We start from the raw sequence: 25,898 nt of genomic DNA on the forward strand, positions 1-25,898 counted from the left end.
ACAAAGAATTCTTCTGAAGCCATATTTTGAATTCTGGTTGGTGTTAAAGGTCATCTTTTATCTCTTTTCAAAAAGAACTCCATTCTTTAGCAAGTTTGATTAGCAGAAAATACTCTGAGCAGCATCAGAGATACTAGAGGGAGTAGATTTTTATGTAGTTTGGTATTTAAACTCTGGTTGCCTGGCATAATGAAATTGTTATGGATTATAAATTGCAGATTAACAGATAAAATCTTTGCAATAAACAAACCAAAACAAAAAGAGGGCATAACACCATTGTTAAGCAAAGGGGAAAAAAGAAATTATATGTTAATCCATATTTTTAACACAACCGTCCGTGATACAGTATCTAAATTCTAGAATCATGTCGAAAAATAACATGATTAGATTCCTATACTGCAAGCAGTAAAAAGCTGCTTCTTTCATCTTAAAATTAAAACCACTTCCATCTTTGGGTACATAATAAATGCCTTGTTTACATCATCTTTCTAGGTGCATTGAGTCACCTACCTATTAAAATATGATGCTCCATTCTTTTTAAAGACAAGATGTTCAAACAGTGGAATCTTCTTTTATTTTAGAACCAAAAATCACTAAGGACATTTTCACACTTAGATTTCCCTCCTTTATCATCATAATCCATGACTTGTGGCTTAATAGCCACTAATAAACAAACTAATGTATCACTACTTTCTTCATTTTTGCCCTTTTCTATGTGCCATATCAACAAACAATCCAGAAATTAGAGAATTCTGTATGAGGTTCACAGCTGAGATGACATTTTATGCTGTTTAAACAAGCCAGGATTAGTAAACCAGCTTTGAATCTGAATCTTGCTGTTGGCTTGTAAACCATTAGCCCAGGGTTTGTTTGTTTTTTCATTGAAAATTCTCCCAGACGATTAAAAAGTCTACCAATGAATTGCTTAGACAAATTCTGATTTATAAACAAGGATTCATGGCTTTCTTTGGGATTTTTTTTTTTAAGAGTGGGAAATTAAATATAGAAAAAGCCACCTCCACTTTGTTTACAAGATTTTTCTTGTTGCACAGAAGCCCTTTTCATTCTTGGAATGAAAAAATAAAAATAAAAATGGTAGATGGCTGCAACCCAGTGTTTTTCTTTAACGTCTGCTTTTCCAGAAAAAAACAAGATAAAGGAAGCACAAGGCTACAATGGATATTGGAGAACAGAATTCAGCCATTTTACTTGTGGTACATGTCTTACATCAGTCTGATTACCATGGCACTCATTTTGCAAACAACTACCTCCACCCCAGGGAAGCCATTTTGTACGAGCATCTATGAAATACTTGCAATGTCCAAAATGCCTTCACAGACACCATACAGTTTCTCTAACTGTAAGATTCATACAACCATGAAGAGAGGAACTACTAGTTCTAGGTTAAACCAACAGAAAGTAATGCTTCAAACAGACCTGGAACATGTAGGAGAATGAATCTAAGTTATTCTTTTGAACGTTAGAACCAGTTGTGTAGGTACAGTAGCTCCAAGATGTATTTGCTGGAAATGAACATTTTAAAGTCAACTGTTGAATTTTTGTTTCGGTTTGTCTGCTTTTGGAAAGCAGAGAGGAGAGAGGAGATCAATATCAGTGCATAAATAAATAAATAGGAGGATAAAGGATCATTAGATATGTCCGCCACTTTGAGTTATTTATAAAAACTAATAAAGACAGGATAAAAAAAATCTTTAAAATGGATAAATAAAATGAGGATTCATATGTGCTTTCATATTTAAAATGTAATCTTTCCTTTGTTTAGAAGTGTTGCTTCTGCACTCCTTGAATTTTGAATGTATTTTAGCAGAATTAGATATTTAGTGGCTCTGTGTACTTCTAGTACAAATTTCTCTACCAATAAAGAATCTAGATTTCTTGACCAAAGTCAGCTTGCAAACTCACTATACTATTGATGGTTTTATTATGGTCTATGAATAATGGCTAATAAATTATGACAATTACATTCTAACAAATCTGGAAGGAAGCAAGTTGAATAAGGCTGGATACATATGAGCAAATTAAGCGAGTTCATTCTTTAGACTAAGCCAGAGATGGGCAACAAGTGCATTGCAAAGTCATCTCTGACCCCTATCCAGTTTCAACAGCCGAACACTGGAAGATAAGACCTACCCATACATTGTTTATAAACAAACGGTCTCTTCCTAAAATCAAACTCTACAAGGGTGGCTGAAAGTTGTAGTACTCGTACTCATTAAAATTCTGCTCCCAACCATGAAAGTATTCAAAAAGATTTCTTTAAAATATATATATTGAATTTTCCTTTAAAAAACATAGAAACTGTATACATACTTCAACAAAAATAGATTAAAAAAAACCAATCCAACCAATATAAAAACAGATTAATTACAATAAAGACACATCATATACAATTAATTACATACGTAATGCCCACTCTATTACCTAACTTTAATCCTGGTCTCTTGTAAACTAGAAAGCCTAGATAGAAATTATGCACATACCAAACTGCATGACCGTTTCCCAATGTGTAAATTATCTTATAGCCTAGAAAAAAATGGGTTAAATCAAGCCACTAGTTTTAAATGACCCTAAAATCAACATTCAATTTTTGACTACATCAACAAAAATATAACTCACTTGGCTGCCCAGTCTGGATTCACGCATTAAAAGGGACTCAGAGAAATTGGATTAGATTCAAAGAAGCACAGTGATGGTGATCAAGGTATCAAAAATTGAATTTTCTAAGAAGTTGTTATTGCACTGGTTATATTCTTAGAACACTGCTTTCTATCAGTTGGTTTTTTATCATTCTACTCTGACATTTCCATGGCTGTTTTCCAATCTTTACATTGTCACAACACATTCAGAAATCATCAGTGTATGGCTGATGATATGTAGGAATGCCCCAGTGTTACACTGAAGATAATTTTGAAATTCATCAGTTTACTTGGGTTTTCACACACATAAACATTCAAAGGATTATTCACAATATATGAATATCTTAGTATTTATGGTCTTGTTGTCAATGTAGTAGTTTGTTTTCATTTATTTTAAATTTCCGGTGTTTAAATATTTTTAATATTATGTCATGGGGGGAGGGAGGGGGAAGGGAAGGAGGGAGGAAGGAAGGAAGGAAGGAAGGAAGGAAGGAAGGAAGGAAGGAAGGAAGGAAGGAAGGAATTCTCTCCATTGTCAGAGAAGACTATATACTGTATTCTCTTCATTCTCTTATAAATTAACCAAATTCAAAGATGCTTGGAAGTTTTAAGCACCAATGAGGCTTTGAAGCAAAACATATTATCTACATACTTGAAGGATTCTCCTGATATTGTAGCAGGAAATGCCTCATTGAAGCAACTTACAAATGTTTCCCTAATGTAAACCAAACAAGATAAAAAATGAGCAGCATTACATGAAGGCTGATTTTTTTATATGAACAAACCATACACTAATTCTCACTATTGAAATGAGTTTATAACGGTTGAATAAAAATTAATAAAGCCAACAGAAGGCACCAGCTATGACATGTTCTTTAACACCTGTTTTTTCCCATTTTGCTAGTGGAAAGAAAGTGTGTTATTACTTATTTATTCTATTTTATTTATAAAATTTTTGGCTGCCCATCTTACCATATGGTAACTCTGGGAGGCTTATAGTCCTAAGTCTGCTTTCAGAAACATATTACAATTGATTTTTTTTTTTTAATGTAATAGAAGTCACTTTCTATAGCAGTTCATTCAGAAATGCAAGTATCACTGGTAAAAAATGTAAAAGACAATAAACAAGAAATACTTTCATGGCAGAAGTGCAAGGACTTTGTTGAAGAGGCAAAGTGTGAGTGAGATGTTGATTGATTGGGTTTTTTTTCTTTATTCTGAATGTGCCGTGTCCTCATTATACCCAATTTCCAAAATGAATTGAGTAAGTCATAGCAGTCTAGAAAACTATTGGGTTGGAACAGAATGATATTGAGGATATCATTTGGAAACAAAAGATTTTGTGAGATGGAAGATTGGACATCTTAAAGTACCCCAGGAAAGGGTAAAATTCACTGGAAAATATTCCTAAAGAATTGTGTTTAAGATTATATTTTTAAACTTTACTATCTATGTCAGGATTGTCAAACTCCCAGTCCGTGAGCCGGACGCGTCATGCGCTGGCCATGCCCACACTTGGTTTAGCAAAGGGGGGGAGTCCTAATCCATCACATGACACTGCCATGACAACATCAGTTTGACACCCCGATCTATGTTGTTTGTAGACATAGAAGTTCATTCATGATGCAAGGATATTCAATTACCACACATTGTTCTCACATAAAAATACAATTTTTTCTGCTATTATAACCCTAATTAAATTCAAAAAAGTATATATTTTTTAAAGTTGTCAGCAGTACCTTAGGAAAATTTTGTCATTCAGTATTTAAACATTTTTAGTTAATAAAACTTTAAAATCTCCACCTTCGTAAATGAATAGATTTTTCACAATATGAATAGATTTATCTTTTGTTTGCCTGGTAATTGAACAGGAAAAGGGAAGAATTAATTTTAGTAACACTAGGAAATGACTGAGTCAGCTGTGAAGATGGGAGCCATAAAAAAAAGTAAAGCATATTAACATAATTCCTATGTGCAGAAAAGTAATTACACAGAAGCCTATAAGAAAAATAATTGAATTTAGCTTGCCCAGCATACTAATGCGTGTCTTCTTCTTTTAAACTTTTGAATAGTACATACTAGAGGTTTTAAGTCTTTTACAATTGATGTAAATGTATTGTAGGATTAAATATTTTCTGTATATTTAATAGATTTGAAAGGGAAATGTTAATAGCAGTTTTACTGATATTCTTGGATGTGAATTCATAGCACAATTGATTTTATTTTACTAAGTGGGTCATCCACATTTTTTTTCTTAATAGTTTTACCCATTGCAGTGGAAGCCACACGTTTAGGTCTGAAACACCTAATATATATATATTAGTGGATATCTAAAGCAAGGTTTGTATATTTGAAATCTCAATTGTATTGGAACATAGAAAATACTTAAACAGTATTTTTTTTTCTTTTTGTGTTTGTTATTCTTCTGCGTATTTTCTTTTGTGGCTTATTAGGTCTAGCAGATTAAATACCAGGAACATTCTATTCAAATTTTCTAAAAATTACGACTAACCATTGCTTGCATATGCCTTGGTAATTATTTTACTTGATCATTTCATCTGTTCCTTTAAGTATAACATAAGGACAAGCTTGGAAGGTTTTGAACAAATGGATCATATCATTTTGTTGATCCTAATTTTCTGTCACTAATCCTAACAATGTTTTCTTTGGAAAAGGTAGATTTTAAACCATGGACACTAGAAATAGCTTCTTAAAAATAAATTTGGGTTGACTTGAAGCAAAACCTCAGTCTACAGTTAATGGATGGAAAGTTTTCAGAAATTCAATTCAATCTTGCCAGAAACCAAATTGGCCTTGAGCTAAATCCAGTAATATATTAAATGTAGCTTACTGTATATCCAATTGCAATTATAATTATTCAATGACAGTAAAACCTTAATGGAACAAGGAACATCCATCACTGAAACTACATTTGCCAACTAATACTATATTCTGGATATGTTTGAACTATAATTTCTAGCTTATGCCAACACATCTGAACAATAGTAACTTGCAAAAGAACTAATGCCTTTTTCTATAAACTGTCTAAGGAAACATCTTACAGCAAATGCTGAAGAATAATGTTCTTCAAAAGTAGCTGAATTTTCACTGCTGGTTATAGGTTCTGGATATGGTGGCTTTGCAGTATCTGGAACTCCATTCCCAAAGCTAATTTGAAGCAAAATACTCTCTTACACTATCTCATGTGAAAGCTGGTGATAAATTACCCTTCCAATAAAAAATAACAGTATGAAAGAACCTTCACCAATTAAATAGTTGTCAAGATTGTTGAGAGCCACGAAAGTCAAGGGACCACTGTATATACATTATACATTGCTTTGTTGATGTTATGACTGCATAGTCCTTATAAATTTTATAAATAAAATTAATTCAAGAACTTTTATTAAGCTACTGAAAAGTAATTATTTTGGAGTAATTGATTTTAACTTATTTATTGAGATGAAAGAGAGCGGGTTACAAGAATTTGGGCAAATGGGTGATTTCCCAGTTAGAACAGTGACCTTTTTTTTAAACCTTCTTTCTAACAATTTCCTGTGATCCATCAGCAAAGCAGGTATAATCCACTGATAATGGAAAAGCTTGCAGCTGTTAATATGACCATCTCCTGAATTTTTATCCGCATGAAAACTCACATTTATAATTGTGCTTCTCAATTTGCAGTGAATTTGACAGTGCAGTGTTGTTCGCAATTGTTTTAGCACCTTTTTTAAAAGGGTGCTAATAGGTCCCACTTGGCCATCTGACCTCTAGGCCTAAAGGTTCCCCAATTCTATAAAATGATTTTTTAAAAAAGCTAATAACAGTGTCCAGGGGGAAAGCATTTTGAAATCTCCTGATATTTCCCTGACATTTTCCTGTAACTTGCGATCTAGTTAAGGCGTGGTTGTAGATGACGTCATACCAAACGGCTAAGCCATGGAGAAATATTAGTAGCTGGGGAAGCAGGTTCTTGTTACAGTTATGATCATTTTTGCTTGACTGCTAGGCATCACGTCCCATTTTTGTTTTTGTTTTTCATGATTTGTCCGACTTTTAAACATTTTAATAGTTTGTTTCCTCCCCCTTATTTATTCCGTTTTTTTTCACGAATTCCCTGATATTTCCTGAACTGCCGATTTCCCTGTTTTCCAGGTTTGCTGGACACCTTTTAATAACTGAATTTGTCTCCAGGTGACTTAACCCACATCATTTTACCCAGATTCTTCATGCTGGTGTAATGTAATTCACTAACATTTTGAAGTGATACTTAATTTTATTTATTTATTTATTCTTTGTCCAATATACAATACATATGGAAGAGAATAGAGAAAAGAGAATTAAATAATATATATGACGATAGAAAGTAAAAAGAAGAGAAGTAGATGGGAGGGAGAGAGTATATATGATATAAGAGATAAGGAGAGAATATATATGATATACAGTATATATATGATAGATAGATAGATAGATAGATAGATAGATAGATAGATAGATAGATAGATAGATAGATAGATAAAGGAGAGAATATATATGACATATGAGATAAGGAAAGACAATTGGACAGGGGATGATAGGCACATCAGTGCACTTATATACGCCCCTTACTGGCCTCTTAGGAACCTGGAGAGGTCAATCGTGGAGAGTCTAAGGCAGAAGTGTTGGGGGTTGGGAGTTGACACTATTGAGTCCGGTAATGAGTCCAGTAATTTGAAACACAGTTTCTCTCACAGGCAGTTCTGCTTCGCTTATCTCCTGTTTTGGGATCTGAAGGGTAATTTAAAGTTAAGTCTGCACAAGATCAAAAAGGAAGTAAAGAGATACTGTTATGAAATTAACTAACAGCAGCACATCAAAGTGGGATGCCTCAAAGTTTTGTGGGAAAGCCAAACCAACTCCAGATGTCCAGTCGGAGAGGCTGGTGAAGAATGTCAAAACACAGCCAAAATGTTTGCTCAAGCAGACTAACAAAAATCCCAAGCACTACGGGAACTGGCACCTGTTCATTCCAGAGGACTTTTGTCTCTGTGAACTGATTGTTCTTTGCAATCAAACAGTAATGTTTCCAAAGTGTCTTTTAACTTTAGGAAAAAATATATTTTGAACAACTCCCTGAATCAAGGACTTATATACTCTAGATTAGTGATGGTGAATCTTTTTTCCCTAAGATGCCAAAGGCATGTATGCACACTATGGCACATGCGCGAGTGCTCATAATCATAATTCAATGTTTGAGGAGGGCAAAAACAGCTTCCCCTGGCTTCCTAGAGGCCCTCTGGAGGATTGGAATGGCCCATTTACTGACTTCCGGTGGGCATAGTTCCCTCTAAGCTGAGCAGTGAGCAATCGCTCACTTAAAAATCATCATCAACTCAGAGTTTTCCAAACCTGCCCAGAAGCCGAGAGGGAAAGAGTGAGAGGGAAGGAGAGAGAGAGGAAGAGAGAGAAACAGATAGAAAAAAAGAGAGGAAGGAAAAGAGAAAGAAAAAGAATGGGAGTAAGGAAGAGAGAAAGAAAATCAAAATCTAGTTTGAAACTAGCTCAACTATTTAAGTGGCATTTTGATATTGATAGTTGCCCTATTATGAGCTCACTGTTATAGACACACAGTACAGTATTTTATTTTGAAATTCTCTGAAGCAAAACAGGGTGGGTTTTTTATTTGTTTGTTTGTTTATTATTTCTGTGCCGCCCAGTCCTGAAGGGACTGCCGCTCAGACACTATACTTTTCCACCCACCCCCCAAAAAAATTAGAGGGAACACTGCCGGTGGGCCCAGTAGGCCCATTTTTCACCATCCCCAGGCTCTACAAGCTTCCCTAGGGTCTGGGGAGAGCGAAAATGCCCTTCTCTGTCCCCACGGAGGCTCTCCAGAAGCCAAAAGTGCCCTCCCAGACCCTCTATGTGAGCCAAAAAATCAGCTGGCCAGTGTGCACATGAGCTGGAACTAAGCTAGAAACATAGAAACATAGAAGGCTGACGGCAAAAAAAGACTTCATGATCCATCTAGTCTGCCCTTATACTATTTTCTGTATTTTATCTTAGGATGGATATATGTTTATCCCAGGCATGTTTAAATTCAGTTACTGTGGATTTACCAACCACGTCTGCTGGAAGTTTGTTCCAAGCATCTACTACTCTTTCAGTAAAATAATATTTTCTCATGTTGCTTTTGATCTTTCCCCCAACTAACTTCAGATTGTGTCCCCTTGTTCTTGTGTTCACTTTCCTATTAAAAACACTTCCCTCCTGGACCTTATTTAGCCCTTTAACATATTTAAATGTTTCGATCATGTCCCCCCTTTTCCTTCTGTCCTCCAGGCTGTACAGATTGAGTTCATTAAGTCTTTCCTGATACGTTTTATGCTTAAGACCTTCCACCATTCTTGTAGCCCGTCTTTGGACCCATTCAGTTTTGTCAATATCTTTTTGTAGGTTCAGTCTCCAGAACTGAACACAGTATTCCAAATGTGGTCTCACCAGCACTCTATATCGTGGGATCATAATCTCCCTCTTCCTGCTTGTTATACCTCTAGCTATGCAGCCAAGCATCCTACTTGCTTTCCCTACCACCTGACTGCACTGTTCACCCGTTTTGAGACTGTCAGAAATCACTACTCCTAAATCCTTCTCTTCTGAAGTTTTTGCTAACACAGAACTTTGCTTATCAGAAGATTGAAAAAGATGTTGCTAGGGCAACAGCTCGCGTGCCGGCAGATATGGCTACACGTGCCACCTGTGGCCTGCATGCCATAGGTTTGCCACCGCTCTAGATCTAGATGAAAGATTGTTTAAGAAATATAGGTATTGCACCATCCCATTGGTCACATGATCCAAATTCAGCCGCTTGGCAACTGAGCCATATTTATGACACTTGCAGTGTCCTGAGGTCATGTGATCATCTTTTTCAATCTTCTGATAAGCAAAGTCAATAGGGACACCAGATTAACTTAACAACTGTGTTGCTAGCTAAACAACTGCAGTGATTCACTTAACAACTGTGGCAAGAAAGGTAGCAATAGCAATAGCATTTAGACTTATATACCGCTTCATAGTGCTTTTACAGTCCTCCCTAAGCGGTTTACAGAATCGGCATATTGCCTCCAACAATCTGGGTCCTCATTTTACTCAACTCGGAAGGATGGGAGGCTGAGTCAACCTTGAGCCGGTGGTGAGATTTGAACTGCTGAACTACAGGTAGTAGTTAGCTGAAGTAGCCTGCAGTGCTGCACTCTAACCATTGCGCCACCCCAAATCAAAGGGTCTTAATATGGGGCAAAAAAATCACTTAGCGACAGAAATTCTGGACTCAATTGTGCTTGTAAGTCAAAGACTACTGTCTGCAATAGAAAATTTTCTGTTAGTTGGAGAGGCAAATTTGATAGTTCTTTTATGCCCATTGAAACTCTGGAGAAGGTGCAGAAAAGAGCAACCAAAATGATCAGGGGTCTAGAAACCAAGACTTACGAAGAGAGACTGTGGGAACTGGGCATGGATAACCTAGAGAAAAGGAGGGCCAGAGCGGACATGATAGCAGTCTACAGGTATACGAGGGGTTGCCACAGAGAGGAGGGGATCACTTTATTCTCCAGGGCACCGGAGGGCCGGAGAAGGAACAACGGCTGGAAGCTGACCAAGGAGAGATTCAACCTAGAAATAAGGAAGAACTTCCTGACGGTCAGAACGATCAACCAGTGGAACAACCTACCAGCGGACGTAGTGAACTCCAATACTCTGGACATTTTTAAGAGGAAATTGGACTGCCGTTTGGCTAGGATGCTATAGGGTTCCTGCTTAGGCAGGGGATTGGACTTGATGACCCGCATGGTCCCTTCCAACTCTTAACAATAAATAAATAAAAATAAATAAAAGTGGGCTTTCAAAAAAGGGGGAAAGAAAAAGAATCAAAGAAGCCGCTTCATTATTGCAGGAAACTTTGCCTTAGGCAGGGAAGCTGACGGAGAGACTTCAGACCAATTGCTCTTCCTCTGCCTACTCCACCTCACAAAGTTGTTGTGGAAGCATTGGAGGAGAGAGGATTATTACATAGTCACCTTGAGATCTCAAAGAATAAAGGCAGGATTGAATAACTGATCACAGTCTGAGGAGATAAACAATATTTTTTTTTCTCTATAAGAACATTTCAGGCAACTGAATTTTTTAAAAAGAAAACAAAATTGGGAGATAAGTCTCAGCACTGCTGAATATAAAGCAACTACAGAACTCTGATTCTGGATTACTGTCCTATACTTCAGAACGTGAATAACAGCAAGCTGATTTTCCACAGTAGAGAGGGGACAGTTACTGTGTCTGATATGTAGGTGTATTTTTAGTACAGGGATGGGCAGTGTTTTTACACACTTAATATGGGTGAGTCACTGGTAGGGCTGTGCCAAACCTCTGGATAGGGCCACAGTTTTGTGTACTTCTGAAGTTAAACTCATCTAAAATTATTTTTGCACTTACTACACTATTTATTTATTTCCTGTCTCAGAAATGACAGTAAACAATACCACTGATTTTGAGAAATGATGGTTGTGGGGGACAAAAAGATTGAAGAACCCTATGCAAGTCTGAACATGCAATCTGTTTTATTATTTTTGTAATTTACATGTGCGTGCATCCTTTGGTTCTCTGGTTATGTCTAGGTTCCCTGTATCTTTGATTTTTATACCTTTTTAAAATAGGAGGTTATGATTTGGGCTTATGCTTCTCCCTCCCCTTCCTCCCTCTGCTCTGGTGTAGTGTGCTAGGCAGGCCTCCGTCTATTTTTATCCTGAACTACCAGGGACCGGAGGAAGACTGTTGCTTTCCATGTTCCAAGAGCAGAGAAGCTGGGTGCAGTTTAAAAGAAGCAGCCTTCCCTTCATTAGGTAAAATGAAAACTGCTTTGGAGTCGGTTCTAATAGCATAGTTCAGAGGTGTGTGTGTGATAGCAACAATTAAGACTGCTTCAAGCATCGTTAAGGATGAGACCTTCTTTTGGAGAATGAAAGCGATCCTCCCATCGAGGTGAAAAGAAATAGACCAGGAAGAAGACATCAGAAATTCCTGGTCTTTTTTTTTTTAATATGCCACTTAGGACAGTTTGAAAAGCAAGTTGTGAAAAGGGGGACTTCGATCCATATACAGGTGCAGGAGAATGTTATTTTATTTTTTAAACTCTTTTGGTCTTCGAGCAGTAAGGAATGCATTTTGACAGTGATGGAATGGATGACATTGTCAGTGAAATATCCAGATTGGATATGGAGGAGAATTATAAAAAGGTAAGAAAGGGTTTTGTCTTGGCACAATGGTTCCACTTTTGCAGAAAAGAAACAAACGAAAGCCATGCCCCAAAAGGCTGGGGCAAGTGAGCCATTTATATAGCATCCTTGAAGGCTGCAAAACACAGATATTTTTCTTCAAGGTCTCTTTATTTTGTCACATAATGCCTTTTATTGCCCGGATAGACATTTACTGAGTTCAAAATCTTGGTTAAACTACATAATACTTGGTTGTATGCAGCCTGGATTAAGATGGATGTTAAGAGTAGGTTCTTGAAGATTTCAGCCTGTTAAAACAAAAATCCACAGTGCATTTAAAGATAGTTTTGATGCATGTTTAAGACTTGCAAAAGGAACTTATCTTCTTTCATTTACCCTCACTACTTTTAAGATAATATAACTTTTTGAAACTAAATGGGACTAAGTTTGCTAAGTACAAGATATTTCTATAAACTGATATATTGGCATGTCTTCGGGCAAAAAATGCCAGCTGTGATATGGAACTTTAAATATAGTGATTTTCTATGCCTGGTAATAACAGGCGCACTTAAAAATAACTTTACTTATATGGCTGTGGTCTTGACATCAAACCATAAATACAAGCTTATCCTCCTTATGGTTAGAGGACAAAAAGTAACTTTTTGTTGCTGTTGCCAGCAATTGTTTCTTGCATGTCTGCTCTAAGTTTTTTAACATATTTACTGTTTGTATATATATCTTTGTAGGCTTGAAAAGTTTATTTACAGGGAAATCATTTTGTTATTTTTGAAATAACTTTTAAAAAATGGTATTTTAAAAAGTGCTTGGTTTGATGGTATTGTGGCATCAAGTTATTTTTTTTATTCTTAGAAACCACATAAGAAACTACATAAACTTGATGAGTGACTCTTAGAAAATTGATTTAATTTACATGTATTATATATTTATTATCTTTATTAAGCCTTATAAAATGGCACAAAAGTAGATGCAAGCGTTTGTGCATTTCAGAATTATTTATAAATAGATAACAAAAGATAAAACTGCAAGTAGCAAATACAATCCAAATGTTTCAGGCAATAGAACTACAACTTAAAATTGGATTGAGCAACTTGTTCATCCTTAGAAAGGGTATAGCTTCAGTTGGTGTGCGTAATTAGAATTCAGAATGTCTGGTGGTCCTAACATATCCTATTACAGCACTGGCAGCATGCTACAATCCAAGAAAACTGATAATAAGAAAGATATGAACTGCTGATTTCATGAACAATGTCATGCTTATGGACAGAAAATCTAAATCTGCAATTGTTCATGTATAATAGTAGGATCACTGTTTTCCCATATATAAATCAGAAATGTTATATTCTAATTGTGATACCAGAAAGGGTTGCTTTCATTTTAAAAAAATCTCCAAACTGATATGGTTGGAGTCTAGACTTTTGAAAAATGTCCCAGTTTGTTAAGTGGATTCTATATTCCCTAAGGTCTAAAAAGGCACTGTAATTGTTTGTTTTGTTCATTTGTTTTTAAGTAAAGAACATGTAAATGCTATTGAATTACAGATTACGTACAATATATGCCGTGTAAATTTTTCTCGATCTAAATTCTGTGGACTGATAATATTACAGCCATAGGCTGTAAATGCTAGACTGGTTTACAGCATTTGGAGATGTGACTGTGCAAACATTCACAAATTGCCCACACCACTTGGGGTTGGGGGGAGAGATCCCAATAAGAATCAGGTTCGTATAAATGTTGACGTATTTCCAGGTTCTGCACAAAAACTGTATATAACTGACTAGCAATATTTGCTAGTAATACATGAGACTCATTTATTGGTAACATATGGAATAAAACATACTTTAAAAGCCTTGGTAAAATTATCTTCTCATCTATTATTGCTGATGAGTAAACTATCAGTAAATGAACCTACTCACTTTTGTGGAGATCAGGCTTTCCATAACAGCTCAGACAAAATGATAGGAATGAGTCAGCAGCATTTCTGAAACATGGCAAAAAGCAGCAATAAAACTTAGCCAGTAAATTTTGTTTGAAGTATATCAAGAAACATTATTGGAAATAAATAGCCATAAATGTTTGGAGCTTTCCTCATCTGTTAGTCATGTTATTTTGACTTCGTATTCTGTCAAATCTGTAAAAATTAGATTACCAAAAATACTGAGAGTTCAAAAAGTCAGAATAGATTGATAGAAAATGATATTAATTAGAGGAAAGACTAGATACACTGCTGGGATATGGGGAATTCGTGTTTACTTCCTGATATTTAGGTCTTCTTAAAATTATATATTTTTTATAAATATGAAGCAGCTATTTTCATTTCTTGAAATATGATTAAATGATTAGTATTCCTGGCAGTTTACAGGAAAACTGAGAAACTATTTCTTGGATGCGATGGCAGCTGTTCTTCATCTCTGAAGAACAAAGGTGCACAGAAATTAAGAAGAGAGTTACAGGTCTAGTTCCCATCAGCATGCTTTCAGATCTGTTCACTTTCTCTCAATTCCATAACATCAACCTTCCTGATAAAAATGCAAATCTATACAAAGTCTATACAAGTCTACGGAGAGGGGCGGCATACAAATTTAATGAATAAATAAATAAATGGGATAAGTTCAGTGCTATAAGTGAAATGGCTATATTTATTTTGTAGAGAAACATTCAAGGATGCTAACAATGTGTAGCCTTTGAAGATGGATGTCTTAAGGCTACATGAGTCTTCCACAGAAGCTTCCCTTGCCCTCTTAGTTTATCTGATATGACTGAGCAGTTATTGTTTTTACAAATCTCCTACTGGAAGCTGTCCAGAATGAATGACTTTATAGATAGATTCAGATCTGACTCATAAACAACTGGGTTGCTATGGGCAAGCCCTTGATCCAATTAAAATGTAATTCCATGCTCAGTTGACATTTTCCCTCCGTCCTTAGCTTCCTGCCTTTCACAGCAAAGCATATTTTAAACTTCCACGAAATTAGTAATCTGTGTTTTTTTATATGCAATTTTGATTAAGATGTTTGCTTCCAGAACTTGAAATGTAATGACAACCTACATTTTATAAATGAAAGAAAAGAAATGGACCTGTAGCAGATTACGTTAAGACAGATAACACTCCCATTGCATCATGAGAAAGATCCCAGCTGATTAGGGTCTCTTCAACTTGAGTTCCATTATATTAACCATGGACCATGTTAAAAACCCTTTTAATTCCATTATGAGCCCATATGTTTATAGGAAAGTTGCCTTCACACATACAACTGTCCTTTCTTGGCTTCCATGTTGACAAAGATCTTAAGGATCCCATGTATGCAAATATTGAATTTGTAAATAGACTACCATATTTTTCATAGTATAAGACGCACCTTAGATTTTGGGGAGGAAAATAAGGGGGGGGGGATCTGCTTACCAGATATTCATCTGGGTAGCATCCAGCAAATTATTTTATCCCCTGGTTAGGGCTTTTAAAAAACCTTATTCAGAGAGAGTAACAATGAAAGAGCTTGCAAGCAGGTAAGAGCTGGGAACATCGTTAGCACCTGGTTAGAGCTGGAAAGAAATATTTGGAGCAAGTTAGAGCTCCAAATGAAAAAAAACCTGCAAAGACTTAGGGCTTGGAAAACACTCTTCGCAGAGAGTAACAATGAAAGAACCTGCAAGGTAAGAGCTTGGAAGATCATTAGGACCTAGTTAAAAAGAGCTTCAAAAAAGCTACACTCAAATTTTCAGCCTCTTAGTCTTATACAAAAAATATGGTATATTGAATTTGTAAATAAATAGAGTGTATTGGAGACCGTTCTTCCTTGGTAATTATTACATTGACTTTATCTATGAGTCTAAAAACTGAACTATAATTTGGCATATGATTAGTCCATTATAGCAAAGGAGCCATTAAGCCTTTTGAAGATTAAAATCTGCTCTCAAACTTCTAGGAATTAAAATATCTACACTTTTAAAAGTAGATAAATGACCCATGAAACAACTTTACAATGTATAAGTAATTACCAGCAGACTTGTAATTGTGATATAATAGGTGGCATTTAGATTGTTTGAAGTGATTTGGCCTGGGTTACTGAACTGTGATCTTACTGCCAAAATCCCTACTATAATTACCAAACAGTTGATATGTACATATAAACATTTGCTTTGTACTGTACAGTATTGGAAAAACACAGTGGATTTCAGTATTAAAACTAACAATTGTTGAGCCCTAAATGCATATGTATTTATTTTTTAAATTAATATGTAAAATTATTTGCTAATAATTCCTTCATCTTCTGCTTGTAGATATTTGTTACAACCAAAGATCTTTTATGACTGGTCCTCACATTTATAAATATGTTAATAATCCTAATTTCTTCTGTCTTCTGTTAGATACCATTTTGAATGTGTGGTGGTGGTTCTGTTTGCATTTACTGTACATTGCTTTAATATTCAATTTGTCCCTTTATATTTTAAAAGCACTCATGCCACTTTTCATCATCAACAAATCCGAGAACAGTAGCATATAAAATACTACTATAAAATATACTCTTCAGAGAGAGGCGGCATACAAGTCTAATAAATTATTATTATTATTATTATTATTATTATTATTATTATTAATATATTAGAACAAGATAAAAATACATTAAGCAGCTTTTAAACCAACTAATAATCATTTTAAAAGAACCAGCTTAAGGAAAAAAATACCTTAATAATTTTCTGAAATGCCAAGAAAATTTATATGTCCTTTTCTGGCATTTTTAAGAGGGCAGACAAATATTTTGAAGGACAAAAACATGCTAGCAATAATTTTAATAATAAATGTATAATAATAAGAAATTGATGTTATATTTAGATATATTTTGCTAATATATCTCAGTCATCCAGGTCATGATTGTTCCAAAGGTGCTTTTTCTGGAGGCAACTTGGACTTTCTTGCTTTATTTTTATTTTTTTGTGGGAAGACATTTTGCTTCTCATCCCAGAAGCTTCTTCAGCTCTAACAGGATAGTGGGAAATGGAAGGATTTATATTCCTTGCAGACAGCTGATAATCTGCATCTTTTGAAGGACTTGGAGGTTTATCTGTGTCCTCAGGGTCATCTGAGTAGTGCTCCTGGTTCCTATGGTCTGCAATTTTTCCTCTGGAAATTCATTCCTACTCCCACACCATTCAAAGGGTGTTCATTCCAAAGTGTAGGGGTTGACAAACCTTTGGCCCCTTGAGTGTGGCTCCCTGTCCCATCACTAGCTGATCTCTTCCTTCTCTTCCTCCCCTGGCTTGAGAAGGTAAGGGCGACGGCGGGAATGGAGAAGCAGGTGGGGCTGATTCTCTGGCGCTGGTTGGAGAACATAGCCATCCCCTTTGGGCAACTCTCCTCTCCCTCTTGCAACTATCTAGATGGTTGTGGTGGGGCCAGGAGGGTGCACATGCACAAGGAGTCCCTCAAACAAGCACCAAAGTGCAGCAAAGGCACATGCATAGGGTGGGCAGCGGCTCGCTTAAGGCGGGTCTTTGGATGTGGCTTCTCCCCTGCCCTAAGGATCTGGCCGTTGCCTTGCTGTGTCCCATCCCATCCTCCCGCAGCTCTTGGGCCAAGCAGGGTGGGCATAGGACAGGAGAGAAACTGCCCTGTAGTTACGTTCATACCACATTTGCACATAAGGCAGCCTTCACTTCCTGCTGCTTCGGGCTGGAGCTCACGCCCTCCTCGCTCGGCCAAAGAGCTGCGGAGTAGGGGCATGGAACAGGACTAGGCAGTAGCCGGATCCTTAGGGCAAAGAGGAAAGCCGCATCCAAAAACCCTCAAACGAGCAGTCACCCGCCCTTTGCATGCACCTTTGCTGCAGTTTGTCGCTCGCTTGAGGAGGGTCTCCCCGCACATGCCACAGCCAACCAGGAAGTGGCAATGAGGAGAGGAGGGTCACCCAAAGAGAAGCCTCCGCTGATCGGGTTGATTGTTCCTCAGCACACACAGAGAGAAGGGGAGAGAGGGGGAGAAAGAGGAGTGGGAAAAAGATGAGGGAGGGAGGGAGAAACATGTGGGGAGAAAGATAGAGATGAGGAGATGAAAAGAGAGAAAGATTAGTGAGGGAGAGAGATAGAGAGATGAAGAAAGAGAAAGAGGAAAAAGAAAGAGATACCTGTTTCTTATAGAAAAGAAAACACAGAGCCACAGGCGTAGCATGGGAGGGTCATGTCACTCAGTGGGAGTGACATCAAGTTGGCCACACCCACCCAGGTTTTGTGGCTCCGGGTGTTTTGTTTTCACTGGGAAATGGCTCTTTGAGTTTTTAAGGTTGCCGACCCCTGTTATAGCTAAAAGTCTAAAGCCTTGTACAGCTAAAAATCCTTCCATTCCTCACTATACTGTCAGAGCTGAAGAAGCTTCTTGGATAAATGAAACACCTTCAAAAGAAAAAACAAGAAAGTCCAGTTGCATCCTGAAAACAGCACCTTTGGAATATTTTTTGCTAATGTTGTAGATTCTTACAGCATGAAAATCCTCCCATCTTCATAAATTCGGTTTACCATGAAAAACAGATTGCAGAATATTGGATGAAAAAAAATCAAATGAAAGAGACCTCTGAGTTTTCTTTTACCTTTGTAGCAGCACTTATGGGGAAGAGAAAATGAACGCACCAGCTTATTAAGTTCAACAAGTGTGATTTTAAAACCATTGATTTTTCCCTCGTGTTGCAGTTTGTTTGCCTCTACACCTTTTGAGACAGAAAAGCTATGTGCCAGATGTACGATGTTCTCTGCAGATATTTCTGAGAAGTGACGAGGAATAGATTTCAGTTAATCGTGTACTGTGCTGTAGCAACATGACTAATGAGTGTTGCTAAGGGTTTGCTGCTCAGAATTGCAGAGCAAAATAGATCTTGCTGTAATTGCTTGAGATATGATGCAAAGGTGGGGGATGAGCTTCCAATTATAATAAATGTTAAGAATCTAAATATTGACGAAAGAAGGGATTCAAACTCAGCTCCCTGCCACAGATCCTTTTCCTCTAACTCGCCTGCCCGTCCCCACCCTTTAACCGAGTGCAGGAATTACAGTACCTTTGTGGATCTGGAAGGTAAGGCTAACATTTTGGGCCTGCAGACTGCTTCTGGAGGCGGGGGAGGTGAAAAACGAGGTGCACAGATGCACCGCCTCCAGTAGCGGTCTGCAGGCCAAAAACAGGGCACACGGAGGCCTCCTGGGGCATCTGCTCACCCTATTTTTCACCTCTCCCGCCTCCAAAAAATAAAGAGAGAGGAAGAGAGACAGAAAGATAAAGAGAGAAAGGGAGAGAGAGGGAGGGAGAAAGGGAAAGAAAGAGACACACAGAGAGAAGACATGACAGACAGGGAAAGGATAGGGAGGGAGGAAGAGAGGGGAAAAGAGACAAGACAAAGAGGGGGGGAATAGAGAGAGAGAGAGAGATGAGACAGAGAGAGAGAGAGAAAGAGAGAGAGAGAGTCTTGTTGATTGTAAGCTCCTTGGGACTGAGAAGAATTGCTGCAAAACTGAGTTTCCTGAAGAAGGCCATTAGACTTCTAAAGAAATGAAAAAAAGATCTAGTAAAAAGAAATGTCAACCAAAAGAGAAACATGCAAGCAAAAGCAAATAAAACACCCCAAGAAGCAAAACAAATTAAAATTTAATTTGTGTGCATTGTTTAATGAACTACTTAATTGGCCACGCCCACCTAGTCACATGACCTAGCCATGCCCACCCAGTCAGTCCAGCCCCCCAACAGTGAAGGACTGTGAATTTGCCCCATATTTTAAAAGTTTGAGGACCCATGCTCTAAAGGCTAAATAGGGAAGCACATTCAGATATATGGTCTATACTAGCAAACTAATATATTACTAATGTCACAAAGAAGAGTGGGGGAACCTATTCTCCAAAGCATCTGACAAGGAATGACAGATGGAAACTTATCAAAGAGAAATCCAACTTAAGCTAAGAAGAAATTTCCTGACAGTGAGAACAATTAATTAATGTGCATGCTCAAATACTGCTGCGAATACACAGAGGGTGAAAAAGTGCATGCTTTCGTACTGGTAGGGAAGATAAGTAGATTTCTCTGCTGGCTTGCCCTCAGAAGTTATGGGTCCTCCAACACTGGAGGAGATTTTAAAGAAGAGATTGGACAGCCATTTATTTGGAATGATGAAGGTCTGCTGTTTGGACAGGAGTTTAGATTAGAAAATGTCTGGGTTCCTTTCCAACTCTGTTATTCTATACTCTGTATTCTTCTCAGGAATGGGATACTAAACTTATTTATTTATTTATTCTGCTTAAAAAAAATTCCCTATTTTGGTCCTCCAAAACTGCACTTAAAACACTTGCAGAAAAACCAGCAGCGAAGAAGCACTTTAAGAGAAAAGAGAGGAGGGTGCTCTTATTTTGCAATGGGCAGATTAAATTCAGTTTAATCTAAAAACCCGAAAACCATTAAAAATTCCCATTCTCTCAGCCCATTCGTATGTTGAGTTATTTTCTGGAGGTCTATAATAAAACCTTTTTAAATGTGGGTTTTCCCATTTTTTCAGTGAAACATAATAGTAATTTTCAAAGCTGGTAAAAGTTATTTCTGAATATGCAAGCTTATCGTGATGGTGATGCTAGCATGTATATTATGGTATATAATCCATCTTCACCAAGGTCATTTCACAATGGGATAAGGAGTATCTTTTTATATTGGATTGTTAATATACTACCTATAGGGTCTTTTAAAATAAAGGCAATGGTGGTTTTGTTGAATGCAAAAAAGGCTTTCGATGCAGTGCAAGGGAAATTTTTGAAATAAGTCCTGCCTTGTATATAATAATCAGTGGAGTTGGACATGAATTGTTAATATATGCCAATGTAGTAGTTCTTGATTTACGACCAATTGCTTATTAATATGATGAGCCTGAACACAAAAAGATGTTCAGTGAGTTACGTAGAACAGATACAAATACATTTACTATTACAAGTAATAACAATAAAAGAGAGTGAAATCTGTAAACCATCTTTTTCTGCCTTCATTATTCTAAAATAAAACAATTTACTTCAAGGATTTTCTCTTTCCTTTTTTCATTTTGAAAAAATTGGCATCTGAAGAGCCAAAAGGGAATATTTGCCATCTCTAGCTGAAGAGCACTTAGACATACTTTTACATTTATTCAGCATTTGCTAAATACAGCGGGAGTAAGTAAGCTCTGTGTCTGCAACAGCTCTCTCTCATTTTAAATTATAAGCTATGACTTTTGATGTTTATAGAACTTTTAAAAATGTATGAGGAATGTTTATGAGGAATGTGGTTTGTTATCAGTAGCTTCATTACCTTTTTCCCCCCTTAGGCACAAAAAAATGAAAGAGAATCTATCAGGCAAAAACTGGCACTTGGAAGTTTCTTTGATGATGGCCCGGGAATTTATACAAGTTGTAGTAAAAGTGGCAAGCCAAGCCTTTCTTCTCGGTAAGTACTTGGCCCATTTCCCGTTTCAACACATTTCGGCAGGTAAGATTTTAAAGCGTGGTAGAGTCCATACCATAAAACTTCAGCTTGTGCTTTGAAAAATCGGTAATATTGTTGTTGCAAAGAACTCCGTCTCAGGTATCTGAACTCCATTTTGTGAGCAACTCAACTTCTTTCATTTCTAGTGGTATTTGTGGAACTGTGCAAATGTCATCGACGTTTTCACTTTGATAAATGTGAAGATTTTCCAGACACTGGGTCTGACTTGCTTTAATATGTGTTGCAAGATATATGCCTTTCTATTCTTTTTCAGAAGCCATTTTGAGGTTGAGAGACAAGATATAAATATTTTAAAAATAAGGCCAGGAGCAAGTTTTATTAATCATGCAATATTTAAAGCTCTAAAAATATTCGGAACATTAAGTCCTGATATAAATTGAACTCCCAATGTAGATCACAAGACTCTTGACATTGTATTATTATATATTTGCTTTGCTGCGTAGTCAGTGATATTTGGTTGTAACATAATGATGCAGGACGTGAAGAATTTACAGGGGGTTTTCTATTGTGGTGGACTTCATTCAATCTAATCCCATAAATAACAATCTGGAGTCTTGATATCATGTCTTGGGGTTTTTTTTCTGTTACTACAAAATGTTGCAAGAAATCTTCCCCAGACACGGCTATCCAAGAACTCTGTTTTCATCATCTGAATCTAAGTAGGTTGCATCTGCTTGAGAAGGATTCAAAGGATTCAGTCAAGACAAGGTAGTAACTTCCCTTTGATCTTCACAACAGCATTACATTAGTAATATAGTGTCTCCTACAGTAATATCTGAATGCAATAAACGTAGTATTGGCTACCTGTGTAGCCGATACATCTACACAAATTCTTACTTTATATTGAATAACGTATTTGTTGTTAGTTGCAAAGTTGTGTCCGACTCATTGCGACCCATGGACAACGTTCCTCCATGCCTTCCTGTCTTCTACCATCTCCAGGAGTTCATTTAAGCTCACGGCTACTGTTTCAGTGACTCCATCCAGCCACCTTATTCTCTGCCATCACCTTCTTCTTTCGCCCTCAATCGTTCCCAGGATTAGGCTCCTCTCCAATGAGTCCTTCCTTCTCATTAGGTGGCCAGAATATTTGTGTTTCCTCTTCAGGATCTGGCCTTCTAAAGAGCAGTCAGGGTTGATCTCCTCTAGGAGTGACTGATTTTGATCACTTTGCAGTCCAAGGGACTCGTAGAAGTCTTCTCAAAGGCTTCCATTGTTTGGCGCTCAGTGTTCCTTATTGCCCAACTTTCACAGCCATACATTGCAACTGGGAAAACCATAGCTTTGACTATCCGCACTTTTCTGGGCAGGCTAATGCTTTTAGTATGCTGTCTAGATTTGCCATAGATTTCCTCCCCAAGAGAAAGCATCTGTTAATTTCTTGGCTGTGGTCCCCATCTGCAGTGACCTTGGAGACCAGGAAAATAAAATCTGTCCCTACTTCCATTTCTTCCCCATCTATTTGCCAGAATTGAGAGGGTTGGATGCCATGATCTTAATTTTCTTAATGTTGAGTTTCAAGCCGATTTCTGCACTTTCCTCCTTCACCCTTCATGGATTAACTGCCTTGTCGTGACGAAAGGACTTGTGTAGCTCAATGAAGCTATGAACCATGTTGCGCAGGGCCACCCAACGTGGACAGGTCATAGCAGAGAGCTCTGACAAAATGTGATCCACTGGAGAAGGAAATGGCAACCCACTGTAGTATCTTTGCCATGAGAACCCCATGGTGAATAACCAAAAGGTGAATAACTTGTAGGCTCTTGCTATTCCAGGAAAAATGGAATATTTGTAGAGTTAAAACTAGATATTTTTGGCCTGGACGACCTCCTGCAGCCCTCTGCCAGCAAAAATGGAGCTGAGCGAGCATGTACATACACACACACCCCAGCTCATTTCTGCTGATAGAGGCACCGTGGGCCAGTCCTTTGCTGTTCCCATGACAGCCCCATGGACCAGACTAAGCATCCTACGGGCCTTGAGTTTGATACCCCTGCTCTAGAACAAGAAACCAACAAGCAATTAAATGATTAAATTTTCTTTTATAATTTTCTATTACTAAATGTTTACCCTTTATATTTGGCAGCTTAATATAATTAGCAAAAGTGGAAAGCATTTTAGATTGCAATTTTATTCATGTAATTGTGCCACAATGTGCTTGTGTTACTTATTTATTTTTTTAAATAGATTATTAAAAATAGCTTGGAAGACTATTTTATGACTTTTTTTGCTGCTGTCTGGCTATTGTTGATTTGCCTTTAAATGTCTTTTTTTTCATAATGCAGAGGTTACAAAGCATATGGAAAACAAATATTTTAATAAGTAAATTATAAACCAAAGGGAGTTAAACAATCAGGGACAATTATTTGGGAGAGATTTTTGCTTCCGAAAAAAGTTCAGGTGATAAGATTGTTGAACTATATAGAACAGAATCCTAGTTCTGCTTTATGCTATTACAAAAAACACTTATATGTCATGGCAATAGCGCTAAGATTTATATACTCCTTCACAGTGCTCTCTCTAAATAGTTTACAGAGTCAGCGTATTCCCCCCAACAATCTGGGTCCTTATTTTACCAACCTTGGAAGAATGAAAGCTCAGTCAACCTTGAGCCTGGTGAGATTCGATCTGCCAAACTGCTGACAGGTGATGATTAGCAAAAATAGCCTTGCAATACTGCCCTCTAACCACTGTTGCACTATATGAAATTGCCAGGCAAGATATTCCGTAATATCCTATTATTTCATGTTGTTCTCAATCATTTCTCCCCTTCTGGCCTTAAATTCCTGGCCATTATTGTTCAATCAAATTAATACTTTTTACCTATATTTTAGAATAGAATAATAGAGTTGGAAGGGGCCTTGGAGGTCTTTTAGTCCAACCCCTGGTTTAGGTAGGAGACCCTACGTCACTTCAGACAAATGGTTATCCAGCATCTTCTTAAAAACGTCCCCAGTTGGAACATTCACAACTTCTGGAGGCAAGCTGTTCCACTGATTAATTATTCTGTCAAGAAATTTCTTCTTCATTCTAGATTGCTACTCTCAGGTGCTTTGGAAAATATGTTGACTCCCTGTTCTTTGTGGCCACCCGAGATATTGGAACACTGCTATCATATCTCCCCATTCCTTCTTTTAATTAAACTAGACATACCTGGTTCCTGCAACCATTCTTCATGTTTTAGCCTCAAGTCCCCTAATCATCTTTGTTGCTCTTCTCTGCACTCTTTCTAGAGTCTCAACATCATTTTTGCATCATAGCAATCAAAACTGAATGCAGTATTCCAAATGTAGCTTTAACAAAGCCTTCATGTGATCTTTATTTATTTTTATTATTTATTTATTTTGTCCAATACACAATAATACACAATGAAGCTAATAGAGGACACCTTCGAGGAAATAGAATTAGAGAAGAATAGAAGAGAGAGTATAGGATAAAATAAAATAATCAATGAGAGAATAGAAGAAAGATATAGGGATAGAAGAGATTTTTTTGCCTCTAGGCCCAACCCAGGACCATTTCAAGGCAGTTAATTTATTCATAGCCGACAACTATATTCTGTATGTATCAAATGTTTTTAGCTGAAATTTTAAAATTTAAAAAAAAACAGAGCTGGAGGGATCAAGGTCTGGTGGCTCAACTGCTAATTCTCTGTCTTACAAGGCAGAGGCTGCCAGATCAAATCCCAGTAAGGAAGGATGTGGCTAGCTGATGAGGCCAGAACAAGGCCGAAATGGTACCATCCTAGTCTCCCTTAATTTTAAAATTTTCAGCTAAAAACATTTTATACATATATATTTATACACACACACACACACACACACACACACACATATATATAAAATATGCGCAGCCTAGAAATTTTTTGGCAATTGCTGCACACTGCTACCAAACAATTGTTAAATGGTTTAAATACTCATATTTAAATGGTTGTCCAATAGGACTCCAAGATCCCTCTCACAATTACTACTGTTGAGAAAGGTATTACATATAATGTACCTGTGCATTTTGTTTTTCTTGCCTAAATGTAGATTTACTTTTTTCACCATTGAATTTCAATTTGTTAGATAGCACCCAATGTTCAAGTCTGTCAGGATCCTTCTGTATCTTAAGCCTATCTTCTGCAGCATTGGCTATTCCTGTCAGATTGGTATCATCTGCAAATTTGATGAGTTCTCCATCTATCCCCCCATTTAAGTCATTGATGAAGATGTTGAAGAGTACTGGGCCTAAAACATCTTGGTGTACTCCACTGCAGTGTAGATGTAGTTCCATTGAGCACTACATGTTGAGTGTGGTTGGTCTACCAGTTTCAAATCCATCTAGTGGTGTTTCTGTCTAACCCACATTATCTAATAGTAGGTTATGGTTTACTTTATCAAGTGCCTTACTGAAGTCCAACTAAATTATATTGACAGCATTCCTCTGGTCCACTAATTTTGTCCTTTTGTCAAAGAATGCAATAAAATTAGTATGGAATGATCT

At 37.1% G+C, this 25,898-nt stretch overlaps 1 protein-coding gene and 1 long non-coding RNA gene across 13 annotated transcripts in view; one reads left to right on the top strand and one right to left on the bottom strand.

The window, feature by feature from the left end:
* The window catches only part of SCHIP1 (schwannomin interacting protein 1), a 560,589-nt gene that overhangs the window by 496,577 nt on the left and 38,114 nt on the right, over positions 1-25,898 (top strand). For 9 of the 11 annotated variants that reach the window (XM_070753548.1, XM_070753546.1, XM_070753552.1 and 6 more), the window contains one exon: positions 21,235-21,353. In XM_070753548.1, coding sequence (XP_070609649.1) covers positions 21,235-21,353 — 119 coding nt within the window. Of the gene's footprint in view, positions 1-11,711; positions 11,921-21,234; positions 21,358-25,898 lie in introns of those variants that run through there. The other 2 variants (XM_070753555.1, XM_070753557.1) reach the window with 2 other exon arrangements.
* LOC139168134 (uncharacterized) overlaps positions 12,073-25,898 on the bottom strand; it is a 103,402-nt gene continuing 89,576 nt past the window's right edge. For both annotated transcript variants that reach the window (XR_011559237.1, XR_011559236.1), the window contains 2 exons: positions 13,834-13,898; positions 12,073-12,207 (listed from right to left, as the gene is read on the bottom strand). This is a non-coding gene — a long non-coding RNA (uncharacterized lncRNA). The remainder of the gene's footprint in view (positions 12,208-13,833; positions 13,899-25,898) is intronic.

This window comes from Erythrolamprus reginae, chromosome 5, assembly GCF_031021105.1.
Source record: "Erythrolamprus reginae isolate rEryReg1 chromosome 5, rEryReg1.hap1, whole genome shotgun sequence".
Taxonomy (NCBI): domain Eukaryota; kingdom Metazoa; phylum Chordata; class Lepidosauria; order Squamata; family Dipsadidae; genus Erythrolamprus; species Erythrolamprus reginae.